This window comes from Lagenorhynchus albirostris, chromosome 11, assembly GCF_949774975.1.
Source record: "Lagenorhynchus albirostris chromosome 11, mLagAlb1.1, whole genome shotgun sequence".
In the NCBI taxonomy this organism is placed as follows: domain Eukaryota; kingdom Metazoa; phylum Chordata; class Mammalia; order Artiodactyla; family Delphinidae; genus Lagenorhynchus; species Lagenorhynchus albirostris.
In genome coordinates, this window is record NC_083105.1 from 73,558,846 (window position 1) to 73,576,701 (window position 17,856).

At 34.9% G+C, this 17,856-nt stretch overlaps 1 protein-coding gene and 1 pseudogene across 1 annotated transcript in view; one reads left to right on the forward strand and one right to left on the reverse strand.

Moving 5' to 3' along the window:
• LOC132529989 (uncharacterized) overlaps window positions 1–7,881 on the forward strand; it is a 139,135-nt gene extending 131,254 nt beyond the window's left edge. Inside the window, exons 6-7 of the mRNA XM_060167064.1 lie at window positions 3,668–3,835; window positions 7,603–7,881. Coding sequence (XP_060023047.1) covers window positions 3,668–3,767 — 100 coding nt within the window. The 3' untranslated portion in view covers window positions 3,768–3,835; window positions 7,603–7,881. The remainder of the gene's footprint in view (window positions 1–3,667; window positions 3,836–7,602) is intronic.
• Window positions 7,078–17,844, reverse strand: LOC132529990 (casein kinase II subunit beta-like; annotated as a pseudogene).
• Window positions 17,845–17,856: the final 12 nt, after the last annotated feature.

Below are 17,856 nucleotides of genomic sequence, written 5' to 3' on the forward strand. Positions count from 1 at the left end.
GTCATACATTATCAAAGCTCATAGAAAATTGCTGTCTTGTGTATCATTTAAAAATATTTTCCATTTTAACCATCAGTATGTGTGAGTATACCACAGACTATCTCTGAGAGTATGCTTTAGCATTGTTTTCTTTTTTGTTGTTTCAAAACATCATGTAAGTATAATTTTTCAGACTTTGAGTAGAAAAGATATTGCAGTTGTGTGTGTGTGTGTGTTTTCTGTGCTTGTGAGAGCAAGAGAGACAGAGACAAAGACAGAGAGATACTAAGGATTGTAAAGGTGGCACAACTCTATCTCATTTTCAGTTTTTAGCTATATAAAGAATCAAAGTACTAATTATATTCTGAAAAATCAAAATTATGCCCTAAATGATACAAATTATAATTCATAAACTTAATATAATTTATTATTTTTATTCTCAATTCACTCAGATAATGCACATATAATTATAGGGCTACTATGCAAGGTTCTTTTCAGAACAGCAAGGACTAGATGATTTCATAGCAACTAATTGTAATGCAATAATTCGGGAAGTTTTCTGAAAGCCCAAATTTGAGTATGTTAAAATAGTTTCAAATTTTATTTTCCTTGGACGAAAGCTTCTTTTACAGTGCAAATGTATTTTAATCATAAATCTACACTTAAAAATCATATTAAAGGGAAACTATTTTTACTGATACATGCCAGGGGGTAAATAATATTAATGCTAAATGCATACCTTTTAAGAAAAGAATAAAATGGACTATGATATGTCTTTGTTTAAGCACAAAGTTCCAAAGCTCTCCAATTGTCCTTTGGATGAAAGTTGAATCACATTTTCTTTACTATAGAATCAAATCTGAGCATTTCAAGAGGTAAACAGTGATTCTTTGATGCCTTACTTCAAAGCATTCAGAGGAAATTAATCAAATTAATCCATCCTTCTTTCCACTGGTAACAAAAATTATTCACTGCTTTGGACTCAGGGCATTTCACAAGACCCTAATGAGTATTGGGCAGGAAAAAAAAAGTATTAAATGGTGGCATTAAGAAGGAGACTGTAAAGCACTGAATATTCTTTTTTTTAATGCCAGATTGGAAATGTAATTGAGTGAAGCAGGCCCCGGGTGGTTGGAAGCATTGCAAAGTGCATGGCCCGCCTAAAGGTGGCAGCTGCTACCCAGCAACCATGGATCATTGCCACATTGGAATTCAGAACCAGGTTTGGCAGATATTCCAGTGTTTGTGGAAAAGAAAGAAATTCATATTTTAGTGTGAGCTCTCTAAATTTTTGAGTATTGATGTTAACAAAAAACGTCCTTGTGAGCTGAATCAAATAAGTCAGGAAGTTCCTCCTTGTTAAATGAAAAAGCATTATGTACTTGACCTTGGTCTTGCCCCTCCCCAATTTTAATCAAAGTCCTTAAAAGCATTTAGAAAACATTTAAGTGACAATTATTTCTTATGTCAATTTTTCCTTGAGGAGCATCAAGAGAAAAATGTATTTCCTTCCAAAAGCCATTGGTTGAAGACCAAGCAACTCTAATCATTTGGCTAATATGATTGTTTATATATTTCCCAATAATCAAATAATTGTTCTCAGTTGATAAAGGGGAAGAGTATTTAAAAGGTTATTTTTAAATTACAGCAATACAGGTATTTTTTGAAACAAAGGGATATTGCTTTCAATACATTTTTTGCCTAAAATAGATGGTCTCTTTCCATATCTCTTCCAAATCTCTGAACGAATTCTCACGTTTTTTCAAAATTGTTGCTGTAAGCATGGTTAAATTATATCACATCTATAGCCAGACTCTCATATTCTGAATCCAGTTCTGATGTTGCTAGCTACTTCACCTTGTGTGTCTTACCCAAATTTCTTGAGTCCCAGGTTCCTCATCTAGAAAATAATGGTCATTTTGGGATCAACTTCAGAGGCTTACTATGAGGATTTTGTAAGGAAATCTTTAAAGCTATCAGCGATAGAAAGTGTTCCATACATCTTAGTTATCATTATGTCCTTTGAAGTCATTCTTTTTTCCTGGTTTACATGGAAATACTGCTGCAGATGTCAGAAGACACATTTTTCTCCCACCTGAAACATTGCACATTTGTAGCAACCATCTTCATAGAGGAAAACAGAATTCTTATTCACTGGTGCACATATTTAATGTATTTTTGAGATCACTCTACCCCGTTTCTGGTCTTTATAAAGTTATCATAAAATTATAAGTGTCTTTGACAATTATCTAGTTACTAGACACAAAAGTATCAATACATGGGAACTCAGAGAGACTGAGTGATTTGCCTGGGATAAATAAATAAGAAAGTGGCAGAACCGGGACTAAAATTGTGTTTCTTTGTTTTGCTTTCATTATATATTTCTATCTAAATATATTTAAGTTGAAATTATAAATATTAAAAAAATTTGAATGCCTTAATTCATAGACTTTCTCCATTAAATTGGAAAGAAAAGGCTACATTAACAAGAGAAAACCATTATTTTTATAGGGAAATTTTGTCAATTAAGCTGCAGTATGCCAAACATCTGTGTACCTGTCAACCAATTCTACATGACTGACATAGTTTGCATTCATATACAGAAATTCCTGCATTTTGAGACCTAGTTTTACACATTGACATTTTACTATAAATGATCAATAGAAAATCATATTCCATGGGCATCATGAATGAGTCAACAAATTTATTTGGCTTACTCTAAATAAATATTTCTTAAATGTCACATTTGCACAGCATTAAAAGTTTTAAGCAAATACTTTTGAAGCATGCCCCGTGACACTGATGATTGAATATATTATCTTGTCTCTTTCTAATGAAGAAAACAGTGTAGTTGCCAACTTTATATGAACTAAGGGAAGTTCTCTGACCACATGAGATGTCATTTCAAAATAGATTTCCTTTGGAAGGATGATATTATGCTAAAATAATATGAGATTTATTTTTATTGCCCACTAAAGAACTAAGGAAAATACAATGCCATGGAAATTGTTATTTTAATGCTGTATTCAAAAGAATAAAAGTTAAATATAGAACTTTGAATTGCTTTTCTTCTCTCCTCACTGGTAGTATATGTTCGTATTCTGGAGATTGGGAAATTCAACTTCACACAACACATCCAGCTAATGAGATTGCAGAAACATTGTGCTCTCCATCATTTCCTTATCAGTGACAGTCCATTAAAAGCTCTAACCCCATGAAGTGAATTTCAGTTTTAAACTTTTGCATTCTGAAAACGGTCTTCCCAAGACCATTAATAGATAAGATGGATGCCACATTTGTTGACAGTTCAAGATACTTTTACCCTACTAGAACTGTTTTGAAACCAACAACAGACCTATTATCTTCTTTTACACAGAAATTTTATAGTGCTATTTTAGTGAATTGCAAAACTCTGAAGGAAATTTTACTTTTATTTACCTGTGTTTTTGTTTCCTTACACAATGCAGTAAAATATGTACAATGTGTGTTTGTAGTCTACATGTGAATTGCATCCTTTCAGAAAAATTGAATAGGTCTACTAAAAACAATTTTCCTTTCAAGTGTGGCATGCTTTGTCCTTCTGAGAACAGAAAGATGATGATTTATTCCTGGATTCTTAATAGTTTTTGTTGCAATAAGTTAGTCATGATCACAATTGAATGTCAGGATTGTAAAATAATCAAAACAGCCTTTCCAAACTTAGTGTGGAGAAACTGAACAAATGCAAGCACAAAGGTATGACTTCACCTCCTGACAAAGAAGGAGGAGGAGATTCCTGCCCAGACTGATGTCCCAAAGAAACAACCATGATTGTGAGGCATGGCATCCAGGGGGAGTTAAAGTCTTACTATTTTAGGTAATTTTTAAAATTGAAAATGTGTACAAGTTTCCTTCCATGAATGTAGTTAGAACATGTCAAAAAAGAACGGAATTCAACTCTCTGAATTCAGTCTCAGAGGTTTCAGAAAATAGTAGGGATAGTCACCTGAAGCAATTAGGCTTTTGAGAAGAATGCATATGGGCCACTGCTCTAGCTGTCCCTGAATGGGGACTGGAGACAAGGGCACAAATCTAGGTTTCTGGAGCTGTCCAATCAATAACTAGTGCCTTTAAAATATAAAATTCAGGAAACAATCAATGCATACTTAGGATTATTTGGTGATACAAAAAGTGCAGAAATAAATATGCCTGGAGATGGAGATACAGCTACTGATCTACAGTGCACAGAAAACTGGATACACTGAGTAGAGTGACAAATACATGGTGTGCTGAAGAGAAGAGCTGTGTTGTCCTGTCAGGTACTGAGATTAAAATCTGTTTACAAAAAATAAATAAATAAATAAGAAAAAAAATCTGTTTACAACATTCAGCAAAAGAGGGTTGGCTCCCTTTGGAAATTTATTTGTACTTCAAAGGATGCTAAGTAGAAACAGGATCGAAGATATGTTTGAAAGAAATATGCTGTATTTGAAGTGAAGTCATCTCCCATCTTTAGTGAAAATAGCTCCATAATATTCCAGAAGCCAGGAGCACTATAGAGAGATTGTTTGGGTGGAATTACCAAATACACTTACTTACATTAAATTAATATCAGTAATAGTCAATACACTTTGATCATTTTCTGTGTATAGTAGTATACTTTATGTGGCTTATGTTATTTAATCTCTTCAATTAATCTATGAGGAGTCACTCAATGTTTGTCAACGTCACAGATTAATAAATTGAGTTTAATACAGATTAGGTATCTTTTCTCAAGATTATGAAACTAGAAAGCATCAGAATAAGAGTTTTCAAACCCTTATTTAGCAAGGCAGTATATACTTCCTAATGCATATGATTAAGAAACAAGTTATCTCATACTTTATGTATATGTTATTTGATACTAAGAGACTCAGTCAATCCTTCTGAGGGTACAGGTAACGGTAAACGCTTTTTCTTTCCACCCAAAAGCTTCAGATAAAATGTTTTTAAGTGAATTGACTGTAAATAAAATTTTAATTTTATCTTAACAATATGCTAGAAAGATAGTTTTAAAAGTTTTTCATAATTCAAGATGATTTATATAATTTATATAATGTTCACATTAATTAAAACATGGTAACTGGGGTACACGTATGGATAATTAGAGTAAGTTGGTAAGCTAAATATTCTGTCTAACATAGATTATAAATTTGAGTAGACAAGAAAAATATGTTGCAATATCCATTTGAGCAACAGCAGCTTCTTATTACAAACACCATGCTTAATATAACTATCCCTAGATATAAGTGAAAAAATCGATTATCACAGTTTTGCTTTTTGCTTTTTTTAGTAAACAAAAGAGATATTAAGTTTCAGAATGATGAGCTCAACTTTCTTATTCCATGTGTCATTAGGATGTGGTATATAAATATTCTCCAACTTTGCTCTATATCTTCACAACAAAGTGCAATGATAAACTAATGCTTTGCAATCTGAAAATTACATTTGTCGCTTTTTTCCTCTAAGGGTGTCAGATTGAAAAACCTTTCTCATTTATGATCTGTGCTTCAATTACAGTTGAATTCAAGACTACATGAAAGAACTTGGTGCTGAGAGTATTCAGTTTTCACATGGATATGGTTTTCCAAGACACCATAGTTTTCTGCTCCTTGTCCTTACTCATCTGTCTACTTGCCTCTTAGATTAAATATTTTCAACAAATATGCCTATTTGAAAGGGTCTTGTTTGAATTTTAATGTTATTATTTTGCTGCCCCATTTATACCTTATACTTAAATAAATTGCTTCTCCCCACTGCTGTAGCTTGTTACAAAGTCTCCATTGTGGATGACAAAAATGTTTCATAATATCTGACCCTGAGGTGGCTAACATGATTCCAACACAGTATCTACAGGATAAATCCAAGCACCTCAAGGATAGATAGGTGTAGAAAGATCAAGTTAACAAAAACTAACACTTATAATATGAAAAAAAAAACTAGAACAACATGCAGTGCTTAACAAAATAATATACTGAGAAGAATATGAATATTACAATGTCTATATTTGTTGTCACTCACATAGAAGTATGGTGTTATCATTAGTCATTGAATTAGCCTAACTAGATTTTGATGGCTAAGAACACTCTCCAAATAGGCATCTTGATTTTTTCCACTGAGATGGGATTGGAATTTCAGTTCTCCAACTAAGAGATGTTTTATATCAACCCAACTTGACATAATTAGCCAATTCTCAATTTAATGTGTCATCCAATCTCTCCCCACTGATGTTCATAAATTTTGTATACACTCTGATTTCATTGGATTATTCATTATTTTTGACTTGACTCTCTATTCCAAGGGCAAAATAAAAGGTTTTATAGTACATTATAGTAGTTGCTAGATCATATACCTAAATTTTAGCTTCTTTGCACATTTATAATCATAAATCTATTAAATTAATTTCCAGAACATTTTGAAATATAGGTGGATTGAGATACACATTCTTGTCATGTTTAGATACGTCTGTTGGTACTTATGCTTTCTTTGAATTTTATTAAACATTGAATTGATTTTATCAAGTATAAAAATATATTCTCTCTCAAGATTTAATTGCTATTTACTAGTGATATTTGAGATTTGCTTTTTTTAAAAATAATGCGAGTCAGTCTGTGGTTTGACACAGCAAAGTCCATTTCAACTTATAGCCCAGAACTATTTAAATAATATGAGAATTAGTTGATTTTAGGTATATGAAAATTTCCTTTCTAAAGACCTGTGATTTTTGTACCTTTCAACATGGTAGTTCTTGTAGATCTTTTAAAAATTTTCTTCATTATTATGGTACTATTCAGTATTCTTCTCATACATTAATCAATGATGCTAATGAATCTTAATATAAATAGTCAATTTTATTTAGTAATTAAAAAATTACCATAGAATTATTTTTAAAATACCTTATGATTTTACAACATTTATATTAGGAGTCATCAAGCTCTAAAATATTTTTCCTGAAGAGATCTGGCAAGATTTTATATAAATTTTGAGTAAATGTTTATTTTCGCCTTTTTTCTACTTTATTTCATATTCACACCACAATAATGACTCTTCTAATTTAAAATATAAACCATAGAGATTTCCTTAAAGGTGGCAGGGGAGGACAGGAACTGTCAAAGACAGAGTGACAGGTGGGGTTGGGAATAAGTGAACGGTCTTGACAGACTCAAAGTTGCTGGCAGCTTGGAACTGCACCTGGTAGGACAGTGGATGGATCTTGCAACTGTACACTTTGGACATAAACTGGTTAGTGGGCTGCTTGGGCCGGCATTCAGCATGCACCATGAAGAGCAATGTGAGGGAAACTGGTACCCAAGTAGGGGCCTTCTGTGGGGTGCTGCCTCGATGGTGTCTTAGGTGTGGAATTGTCCATGCACTTGGGGCAGTAGAGCTTCACCAGGGCCTCACCTGGGGTGTCAGAAAGGCTATTGGAAAGCATTGGCTTGTTCTCACAGTGCACGTGGGGCAGTAGCCGAACTCTCCCTGCTGGTACTTTTCCAACATCTGGGTGGTGCCATGGTTTGTGAGGATATAGGTGGTCTGGGTGAACCCATACAGCATCTTGGCTGTCTGCTTAATCAGGGTTCTCTGGTTGGGGTTGTCTTCCAGCTCTTCATCAGGCTCCAGGTCCAAGATCATGTCTAGAGCTTGTCTACAGTGAGGCACCTGCTCATTGAGTTGACTAAGATTAAATTTGTCCTGGATGGAGTCTTCATCCACTTCACAGAAGAATTCATAGTCATGGAGTCCACAGAACCAGTATAAATAACACTTCCGGATGTTTAAATCATTTTTTTTAATTTGTCATTTATTTTTCCTTACTGATTTCCTGATGCTTCTTTGTCTCTGTAATTTTGCTTTCTTGAGTGATCATAAAAGTCTTTGAAAGTTAGGGGGTCTTTTTTTTCTTTTGTTTTGCAAAGCATGTCATGATTAAAATGTGTTTCTACTTATTTTAATGAATTAATAAATAAAAATATGGGAATGATATTTCTAATTTCTATGTACTTTTAAGTGTTTATTGAACATAGTATCGGTAAAGACTAGTAACCACATCAAAAGAGTTCAGCTCAATGGACTGATTTCACATGTCAGAAGATACCTGCTTAGTCAGACTCAGATCAAAAACAGAATACCAATAACCTAGCACATTCTCATCTCAGTAAAAATTGTTCCAGTTAACTGCTCTCATGACTTCTAAAACCAGAGATTCGTCCTGTCTTTTTTTGTACTTAGTATTGATAAATTATGCATTATGCACATTATAGACGATCAATTCCCATTGTGTGAGTATTCCACAATTTTTACGGCTTCTCCTATGAGTGGATATTTATGTGGGTAGCACCCAGTTTGGGCTTACAAATAATGCTATAATGAATATTCTAGTGCATGCCTTTCAGTGAACTTATGAATGCACTCCTGTTGGGTTTAGGTATATATATAGGAGTGGAGCTGATTATCTTTGGAACTGTGTATCTTCAGCTTTTGTAAATACTGCAGTTTTTCAAACTGTCCTTATGCTTGAGGTTTTTTTTTTTTCTATTGATACCATTTTTTTTAGTACATCTTTATTGGAATATAATTGCTTCACAATACCATATTAGTTTCTGTTGCACAACAAAGCAAATCAGCCGTATGCATACACATGTCCCCATATCCCCTCCCTCTTAAGCCTCCCTCCCATCCTCCCTATCCCACCCTTCTAGGTCACCTCAAAGCACCGAGCTGATCTCCCTGTGCTATGCTGCTTCTTCCCACCAGCCAACTATTTTACATTCGGGAGTGTATATACATCAATGCTACTCTCACTTTGCCTCAGCTTCCCCCTCCCACCCCATGTCATCAAGTCCATTTTCTATGTCTACCTCTTTATTCCTGCCCTGCAACTAGGTTCATCAGTACCATTTTTTTTTAGATTCCATATATATGCATTAACATATGGTGACATACTTCACTCTGTATGACAGACTCTAGGTCCACCCACCTCACTACAAATAACTCAATTTAGTTCCTTTTTATGGCTGAGTAATATTCCATTGTATATATGTGCCACATCTTCTTTATCCATTCCTCTGTCGATGGACACTTAGGTTGGTTCCATGTCCTGGTTATTGTAAATAGTGCTGCAATGAACATTGGGGTGCATGTCTCTTTTTGAATTATGGTTCTCTCAGAGTATATGCCCAGTAGTGGGATTGCTAGGTCATATGGTAGTTCTTTTTTTAGTTCTTTAAGGACCCTCCATACTGTTTTCCATAGTGGTTGGATCAATTTACATTCCCACCAACAGTGCAGGAGGGCTCCCTTTTCACCACACCCTTTCCAGCATTTATTGTTTCTAGATTTTTTGATAATGGCCATTCTGACTGGCGTGAGGTGATACCTCGTTGTAGTTTTGATTTGCATTTCTCTAATAATTAGTGATGTTGAACATCTTTTCATGTGCCTTTTGGCCAACTGTATGTCTTCCTTGGTGAAATGTCTATTTAGGTCTTCTGCCCACTTTTTAACTGAATTGTTTGTTTGATATTGAGCTGCATGAGCTATTTGTATATTTTGGAGATTAATCCTTTGTCTGTTGTTTTATTTGCAAATATTTTCTCCCATTCGGAGGGTTGTCTTTTTGTCTTGTTTATGGTTTCCTTTTTTGTGCAAAAGCTTTTAAGTTTAATTAAGTCCCATTTGTTTATTTTTGTTTTTATTTCTGTTACTCTAGGAGGTGGGTCAAAAAAGTTCTTCCTGTGGTTTATGTCAGAGTGTTTTTCCTATGTTTTCCTCCAAAAGTTTTATAGTGTCTGGTCTTACATTTAAGTCATTAATCCATTTAGATTTTATTTTTGTGTATGGTGTTAAGTAGTGTTCTAATTTCATTATTTTACATGTAGTTCTCCAGTTTTCCCAGCACCACTTATTGAAGAGGCTGTCTTTTCTCCATTGTATGTTCTTGCCTCCTTTGTCATAAAACAGGTGTCCATATGTGCATGGATTTATCTCTGGTCATTCTGTCCTGTACCATTCATCTATATTTGTTTTTGTTCCAGTACCTTGCTGTCTTGATTACTGTAGCTTTGTGGTATAGTTTGAAGTTGGGGAGGCTAATTCCTCCAACTCCATTTTTTTTTTCTCAAGATTGCTTTGGCTATTCAGGGTCTTTTGTGTTTCCATATGAATTGTAAGATTTTTTGTTCCAATTCTGTGAAGAATGCCATTGGTAGTTTGATAGGGATTACACTGAATCTGTAGATTGCTTTAGGCTATATAGTCATTTTCACAATATTAATTCTTCCAATCCAAGAACATGGTATATTTCTCCATCTGTTTTTTTGTCATCTTTGGTTTCTTTCATCAGTGTTTTATAGTTTTCTGAGTACAAGTCTTTTGCCTCCTTAGGCAGGTTTATTCCTAGGTATTTTATTCTTTTTGCTGCAATGGTAAATGGGAGTGTTTCCTTAATTTCTCTTTCTGATTTTTTGTTGGTGGTGTGTAGAAATGCCAGAGATTTCTGTGCATTAATTTTGTATCCTGCAACTTTATCAAACTCATTGATTAGTTCTAGTACTTTCCTGGTGGTATCTTTAGGATTTTCTATGTATAGCATGATGTCATCAGCAAATAGTGACCGTTTTAATCCTTATTCTTCCAATTTGTATTCCTTTTATTTCTTTTTTTTCTCTGATTGCCATGGCTAGGACTTCCAAAACTATGTTGAATAAGAGTGGCGAGAGTGGACATCCTTCTCTTGTTCTTGATCCTAGTGGAAATGCTTTCAGTTTTTCACCATTGAGTATGATGCTTGCTGTGGGTTTGTCATATATGGACTTTATTATGTTGAGGTAGGTTCCCTCTATGCCCACTTTCTGGAGGGTTTTTATAATAAATTGGTGTTGAATTTTGTCCAAAGTTTTTTCTGCATCTACTGAGATGATCATATTGTTTTTATTCCTTAAATTGTTAATGTGGTGTATCACATTGATTGATTTGCATATATTGAAGAATCCTTGCATCCCTGGGATAAATTCCACTTGATCATGGTGTGTGATCCTTTTAATGTGCTGTTGGATTCTGTTTGCTAGTGTTTTGTTCAGGATTTTTACATCTCTGTTCATCAGTGATATTGGCCTGTAGTTTTCATTTTTTGTGATACCTTTTTCTGGTTTTGGTATCAGGGTGTTGGTGGCTTTGTATAATGAATTTGGGAGTGTTTCTCACTCAGCAATTTTTTAGAAGAGTTTGAGAAGGATTGGTGTTTGCTCTTCTCTAAATGTGCTCTTCTCTAAATGTTTGATAGAATTCGCCTGAGAAACCATCTTGTCCTGGACATTTTTTTGTTGGAAGATTTTTAATTATGGTTTCAATTTCATTACTTGTGATAGGTCTGTTCATATTTTCTAATTCTTCTTGGTTCAGTCTTGGAAAATTGTCCCTTTCAAAGAATTTGTCCATTTCTTCATGGTTGTCCATTTTATTGGCATATGGTTGTTTGTAGTAGTCTCTTATAATCCTTTGTATTTCTGCAGTGTCTGTTGTGATTTCTCCTTTTTCATTTCTAATTTTATTGATTTGTGTCCTCTCCCTCTTTTTCTTGATGATTCTGTCTAAGGGTTTATCAATTTTGTTTATCTTCTCAAAGAACCAGCTTTTAGTTTTATTGATCTTTGCTATTGTTTTCTTCATTTCTATTTCATTTATTTTTGCTCTGATCTTTATGATTTCTTTCCTTCCTCTTTGGGTTTTCTTTGCTCTTCTTTCTTTAGTTGTCTTAAAAGTAACATTAGATTGTTTATGTGAGATTTTTCTTGTTTCTTGAGGTGAGATTGAATTGCTGTAAACTTCCCTCTTAGAACTGCTTTTGCTGTGATGCATAGGTTTTGGGTCATTGTGTTTTCATTGTCATTTGTTTCTATGTATTTTTTATTTCTTCTTTGATTTCTTCAGTGATCTCTTGGTTATTTAGGAGTGCACTGTTTAACTTCCGTGTTTTTTTGTGTGTGTTTTTTACAGGTTTTTTCCTGTAATTGATTTCCAATCTCATAGTGTTGTGGTCAGAAAAAAATGCTTAATAGGTTTCAATTTTCTTAAATTTACCGAGGCTTGATTTGTGACCCAAGATGTGATCTACCCTGGAGAATGTTCCATGAGTACTTGAGAATAAAGTGTATTCCATCACTTTTGGGTGGAATGTTCTATAAATATCAATTAGATCTATGTGGTCTATTATGTCATTTAAAGTTTGTATTTCCTTATTAATTTTCTGTCTGGATAATCTGTCCATTGGTGTAAGTGAGGTGTTAAAGTCCCCTACTATTCTTTTGTTACTGTCGATTTTTCCTTTCATGGTTGTTAGCATTTGCCTTATGTATTGAAGTGCTCCTATGTTGGGTGCATAAACATTTATAATTGTTATATCTTCTTTTTGGACTGATCCTTTGATTATTATGTAATGTCCCTCCTTATCTCTTGTAACAGTCTTTATTTTAAAGTCTATTTTATCTGATACAAGTATTGCTACTCCAGCTTTCTTTTGATTTCCATTTGCATGGAATATCTATTTCCATCCCTTCACTTTCAGTCTGTATGTGTCCCTAGGACTGAATTGGGTCTCTTGTAGACAGCATATATATGGGTCTTTTTTTGTATCCATTCAGCCAGTCTGTGTCCTTTGGTTGTGGCATTTAGTTTATTTACTTTCAAGGTTATTATCAATATGTATGTTCCTATTACCATTTTCTTAATTGTTTTCGGTTTGTTTTTGTGGGTCTTTTTCTTCTCTTTGTGTTTCCTGCTTAGGGAAGTTTCTTTAGCATTTGTTGTAAACTGTTTTCATGGTGCTGAATTCTCTTAGCTTTGGTTTGTCTGAAAAGCTTTTGACTTCTCCATCAAACCTGAATTAAATACTTGCTGGGTACAGTAATCTTGGTTGTACGTTTTTTTCTTTCATCACTTTAAGTATATCCTGCCACTCCCTTCTGGCTTGCAGGGTTTCCACTGAAAAATCAGCTGATAACCTTATGGGGATTTCTTTGTATATTATTTTTTTGTTTTTCTCTTGCTGTTTTTAATATTTTTCTTTGCATTTAATTTTTGTTAATTTGATGAATATGTGTACTGGTGTATTTTTCCTAGGTTTTATCCTGTATTGGGACTCTCTGTGTTTCCCGGATTTGGGTGACTCTTTCCTTTCCCATGTTAAGGAAGTTTTCCACTATAATCTCTTCAAATATTTTCTCAGACCAATTGTTTTTCTCTTCTTCTTCTGGGACACCTATAATTTGAATGTTGGTGCATTTAGTATTGTCCCAGTGGCCTCTGAGATTGTCTTCAATTCTTTTCATTCTTTTTTTCTTTTTCTCCTCAGCAGTTATTTCCACCATTTTGCCTTCCAGCTCACTTATTCGTTCTTCTGCTTCCGCTATTCTTTTACTGATTCCTTCTAGTGTATTTTTCATTTCAGTTATTGTGTTGTTCATCTCTGTTTGTTTGTTCTTTAGTTCTTCTAGGTCTTTGTTAAACACTTTTTGTATTTTCTCAATCCGTGCTTCCATTCTATTTCTGAGATTCTGAATCATCTTTGCTATCATTACTCTGAATTCTTTTTCAGGTAGATTGCCTATTTCCTTTTCATTTACTTGGTCTTGTAGGTTTTTACCTTGCTCCTTCAACTGTGACATATTTTTTTGCCATCTCATTTTTTTTTTTTAATGAGTAGGTTGTGTTCCTGTTTTACTGGTTGTTTGGCCTGAGGCTTCCAACACTAGAGTTTGTAGGCTATTGAGTAGAGATGGTCTTTGTGCTGAGACGAGGACCTCTGGGAGACCTCACTCTGAAGAATATTCCCTGGAGTCTGAGGTTCTCTGTTAGTCCAGTGGTTCAGACTCGGAGCTCCCATTGCAAGAGCTTCTGCCCGAACCCGAGGTCATGAATTAAGATCCCACAAGCCATGTGGGGCAGCAAAAAAAAGAAAAAAAAAAGAACAGTAACAAAGTAAAAATAAAATTAGACTAGGAAACTAACAGATTTATTAGAAAGAATGTAAAAATAAAAATATATATGAATCAACAACTGGAGTGTACATCAGTACCCTATAGTAAAAAAGAGGAGGAGGGAAAAGGGAAAAAAGAAAGGTAAGGGAGGAAAGGCCTTGGCTGTGGAGAGCGAGGCCTAAGCAAGGGTGAGGTTTGGGTGGTGTATGGGGCCAATTCTCAGGACCCACAAGGCTGGAAAACATCCGGAGGGCTGTGGGGGATGGGGCTTATACTCAAGGAACAGTAGGAACCCAGGCGTGCCACCCACCCCTGGTCTCAGAGGGTAGGGGTCCTCACCTGGGAGCCCAGCAGGGGCAGAGCAAATGCCCTCCTCTCCTCTCCTGCTCCTCTGGTCTGGGGTCTGGGAGGGTCCCTCCTGCCTGCCTGTCTGATCTCCCAGGCCTCTCTCCTATGTCCCCAGGACCAATACGGTAGGGGGAAAAGGGGGCCTTGGAGGGCAGGGGACCAGCCTGGGAGCTCAGCAGGCTCCCTGTGCCCAAGTGAGTAGGGTAATCACCCTCTGCTCCTCTCCTGATCCTCCTGGATGGCCCCTCCTATCTGCCATTCCTGATCTCCCCAGCCTCCCTCCTATGTCCCCAGGACCCATGCGGCCTGGATGGGGCTTTGAGGGGAGGGGGAATTGGCTTGGGAACTCAGCAAGCTCCCCAGCCCAAGGGACGCCTATGCTGTCTGGGCTCCACTTCTCCCCCATCGGTCTGCCTACATCCTACTCGTTCACTCTGAGGTTCCTCCTGTCTCCTTGGGGGTCAGAGTCCCCTACCAGTGGCTGACAGGCACCCTAGTTGTGGGGAGAAGCTAACTCTGTGTGTTCCCGCACTGCCATCTTGACTCCTCCCCTGTGCTTGAGTTTTGAGGTACATAATTTACTTTGATATTTATAAGAAATCTAAAAACTCAGCTTTTATTTTCCTATTTACACAAACTTTCAGAAATGTGTGTTTTAACTTCAAAATATTTTATCACATTTTGTTATAATTACTAGTTTTATAACATTGTGGTAAGAAAATGTGATGTAAACCCTTATAATTTATCTGTTTTCAAGTGTGTTGCAATTTATTTTAAAATGTCCAAAGTATGTTGGAAAAATAGGAGACAGAAAGTGGATAGAGTGAGAACATAGTTACATAGAAAGAACAGTCTACAGTTTAGTAGTTAAATGACCTCAATTTCCTTTTTCTATTATCTTCTTGTTATGTTGAAATTTTTTCCTTTTTCATACTATCATTGATTTCTTATTAACTTCTTTTTTACCTTCTTATCATTTTTTTCTAACACTCAATGGTTTCAGACTAATCATATCCCTAATTTAGACTGGTATATTTGTAAATATCAATTGACATTTCTTTCATTCTTCATCACTTTTTAAATAGTTTTTGTATATAATTTTTTTTAACATTTTTATCAAACATTTGGGTAATTTGTTTCTCTCTGTGTACATGTAGTTATTGCATCTTTAAAACTCAGACTTTATACTTTGCTTTTGATTCAGGAATTTAACCAAAAAAAGGATTATTGCTGTGACATTTATAATCATATTAATGTTTCTTGTTGTCTTAGGGCCTCTAGTGTGGCTGTAATTTTTAGATTTTGTTTTTTACTTTCTTAGCAGTATTTTTTAATCTCACCTAAACCCATTTTTACCTCATTATTCCTTTCTCATTCCAGCCTGTTCTTCCCATCTAATTAGTTATTGCTGTTTTATAGACATTATGTATTTTTATGTGATTATGACAACAAAAGTTTTCCTGAAATTCCTCCTAGGTTATTGAGTGTTTTTTTGACACATATGTACTGGGCTCCTATTTTCCAAAAATGATTCTAGGTCTTGGGGACTGATCAACTAGCAAGAAAAACTTGAGTCCTTACACTTGAGGAACTTGAATTCTGACAGGGGCAAGGGGGGCAATCAATAAAATATTTGGAAAATAAAAGAATAAACATAGTAGATAAAAATTCGTGTTATGAAAAAAATCTAACAGACCAAGAGTTTTCATAGTACATTGGGGCAGTTGATGTGGAGTGGTCAGGTGTGGCCTCTGTGAGGAATGAAATTGAAGGAGTAAGCCAGGCGATTATGTGGGGAAAGCCATTTCCAGACAAAGAAATATCCTGTGCAAAAGACTTAAGTCAGGTCTAGTATAAAATACATCTTCTCACCATTGGAAAAATATTACTTTCATGTACATTTGCATCTTTACACTGTCAAAGTATCATTATTTAGTTTAATACAGTCTTTGCTCCAATTATCACAAACAAATGTAGAAATGCATTATCTCTTCTTTGGATGAACTTAATCTGGATACTTTATCACAATATTTTAAGGTATATCATGAACTACAATTTGTTAATATAAAACTTAAAGAGTCAGTTAAAAAATATGAAGTTGATTTTTTATCATTAATTTAGAACAATTTTACATGCTTCCAATTAATTTAGAGATTACCAAAAAAGGGGCATTTAAAAAGCATTTGATCTTCAGAAAACCTTTACTAAGTAATTATAAGCTCTTAAGATCACTTTCCTTTAGGGCTTCCCTGGTGGCACAGTGGTTGAGAGTCCGCCTGCCGATGCAGGGAACACGGGTTCGTGCCACGGTCCGGGGAGATCCCACATGCCGCGGAGTGGCTAGGCCCGTGAGCCATGGCCGCTGAGCCTGCGTGTCCAAAGCCTGTGCTCCACAACGGGAGAAGCTGCAAAAGTGAGAGGCCTGCGTACCGCCAAAAAAAAAAAAAAAAATCACTCTCCTTTGAAAAGGAAAGCATGTGTTCTTTTGTGTAATCCATCTTAAACTTTAAAGTTTTTCATTCTGGGCAAAAGAAGTTTGCTCAACATTTTCCAAAATAAATATTTCTAGATGCACAGTAAGTTAGCAAAAGACGAGAATTTGAGCTATGTAAATTTTGAAAATTTTAGTGGATTATGTTTGTCACTAATTTCTAGTACTGAATCCTCTCACTAGATCTTTTTAGAACTGTATTTAGTTTTTTGCTGTTGTTGTTTCTTTTTTTTTTTTTTTTTTGCATATTGCCTTTATTTTGCAGAAAATGTTTTGCTCATTGTCTTTGGCTATTTTTTTCAGAAGAAAAATATTGCCATTGTATGTTTAACAATACAAGAGGCAATTACATATGCTCAAAATAAACACATTCTATTGGGCAGAACAGTGAAATTTCCATTGCAGTTAAAATCTGTTGTCCTCAACTATGAATTTATTATTTTGTCCCTAACAGCTTAACTATAAGTATGATAGCTGTCACAAAAGGGACCTGAAAACTACTCTGAAGAAACAAGGAATGCAATTGAAAGTATGCTTTTTATTTCACTAAATAAGACGAGTTGAGTTTATTAATTCTAGTGTGTCAAATCTTCTATATTCTGTAAGAGACACAAAAAAATAAGTTTCTGGATCTTAGCAAACAAAATTTTATTATGATCAAGTAATGGTGATTTAATAGTCCAACTGACTTTTGTTTCCATACTTAAATTCATCTGTAGCATATAAACACAACATAGGACTACACTTATGTTGCAGATGATGGGTGGGGTTATTTTTTCGAGGAACAACAGGACATATATTCCTTTTCATATTTTAAAGTGAAGTTAATAAGATTTTTTTTTCTTTCTTGACCTATGAGACTGTCATTTTGTACCTAGATCAAATCCTGAGTAAAACTGGTAAAAAAAAAAAAAATAGTGTATATTTTAAGGAAAGGCTTTGGTTTACATGGAAGGTGGTGACAGGGATATCCATGAGGTTATGAGGCCAAGGTGTGATATTGGCTGTCAGGAATATCTGTGGCCACGACATGGTTCTTATAGA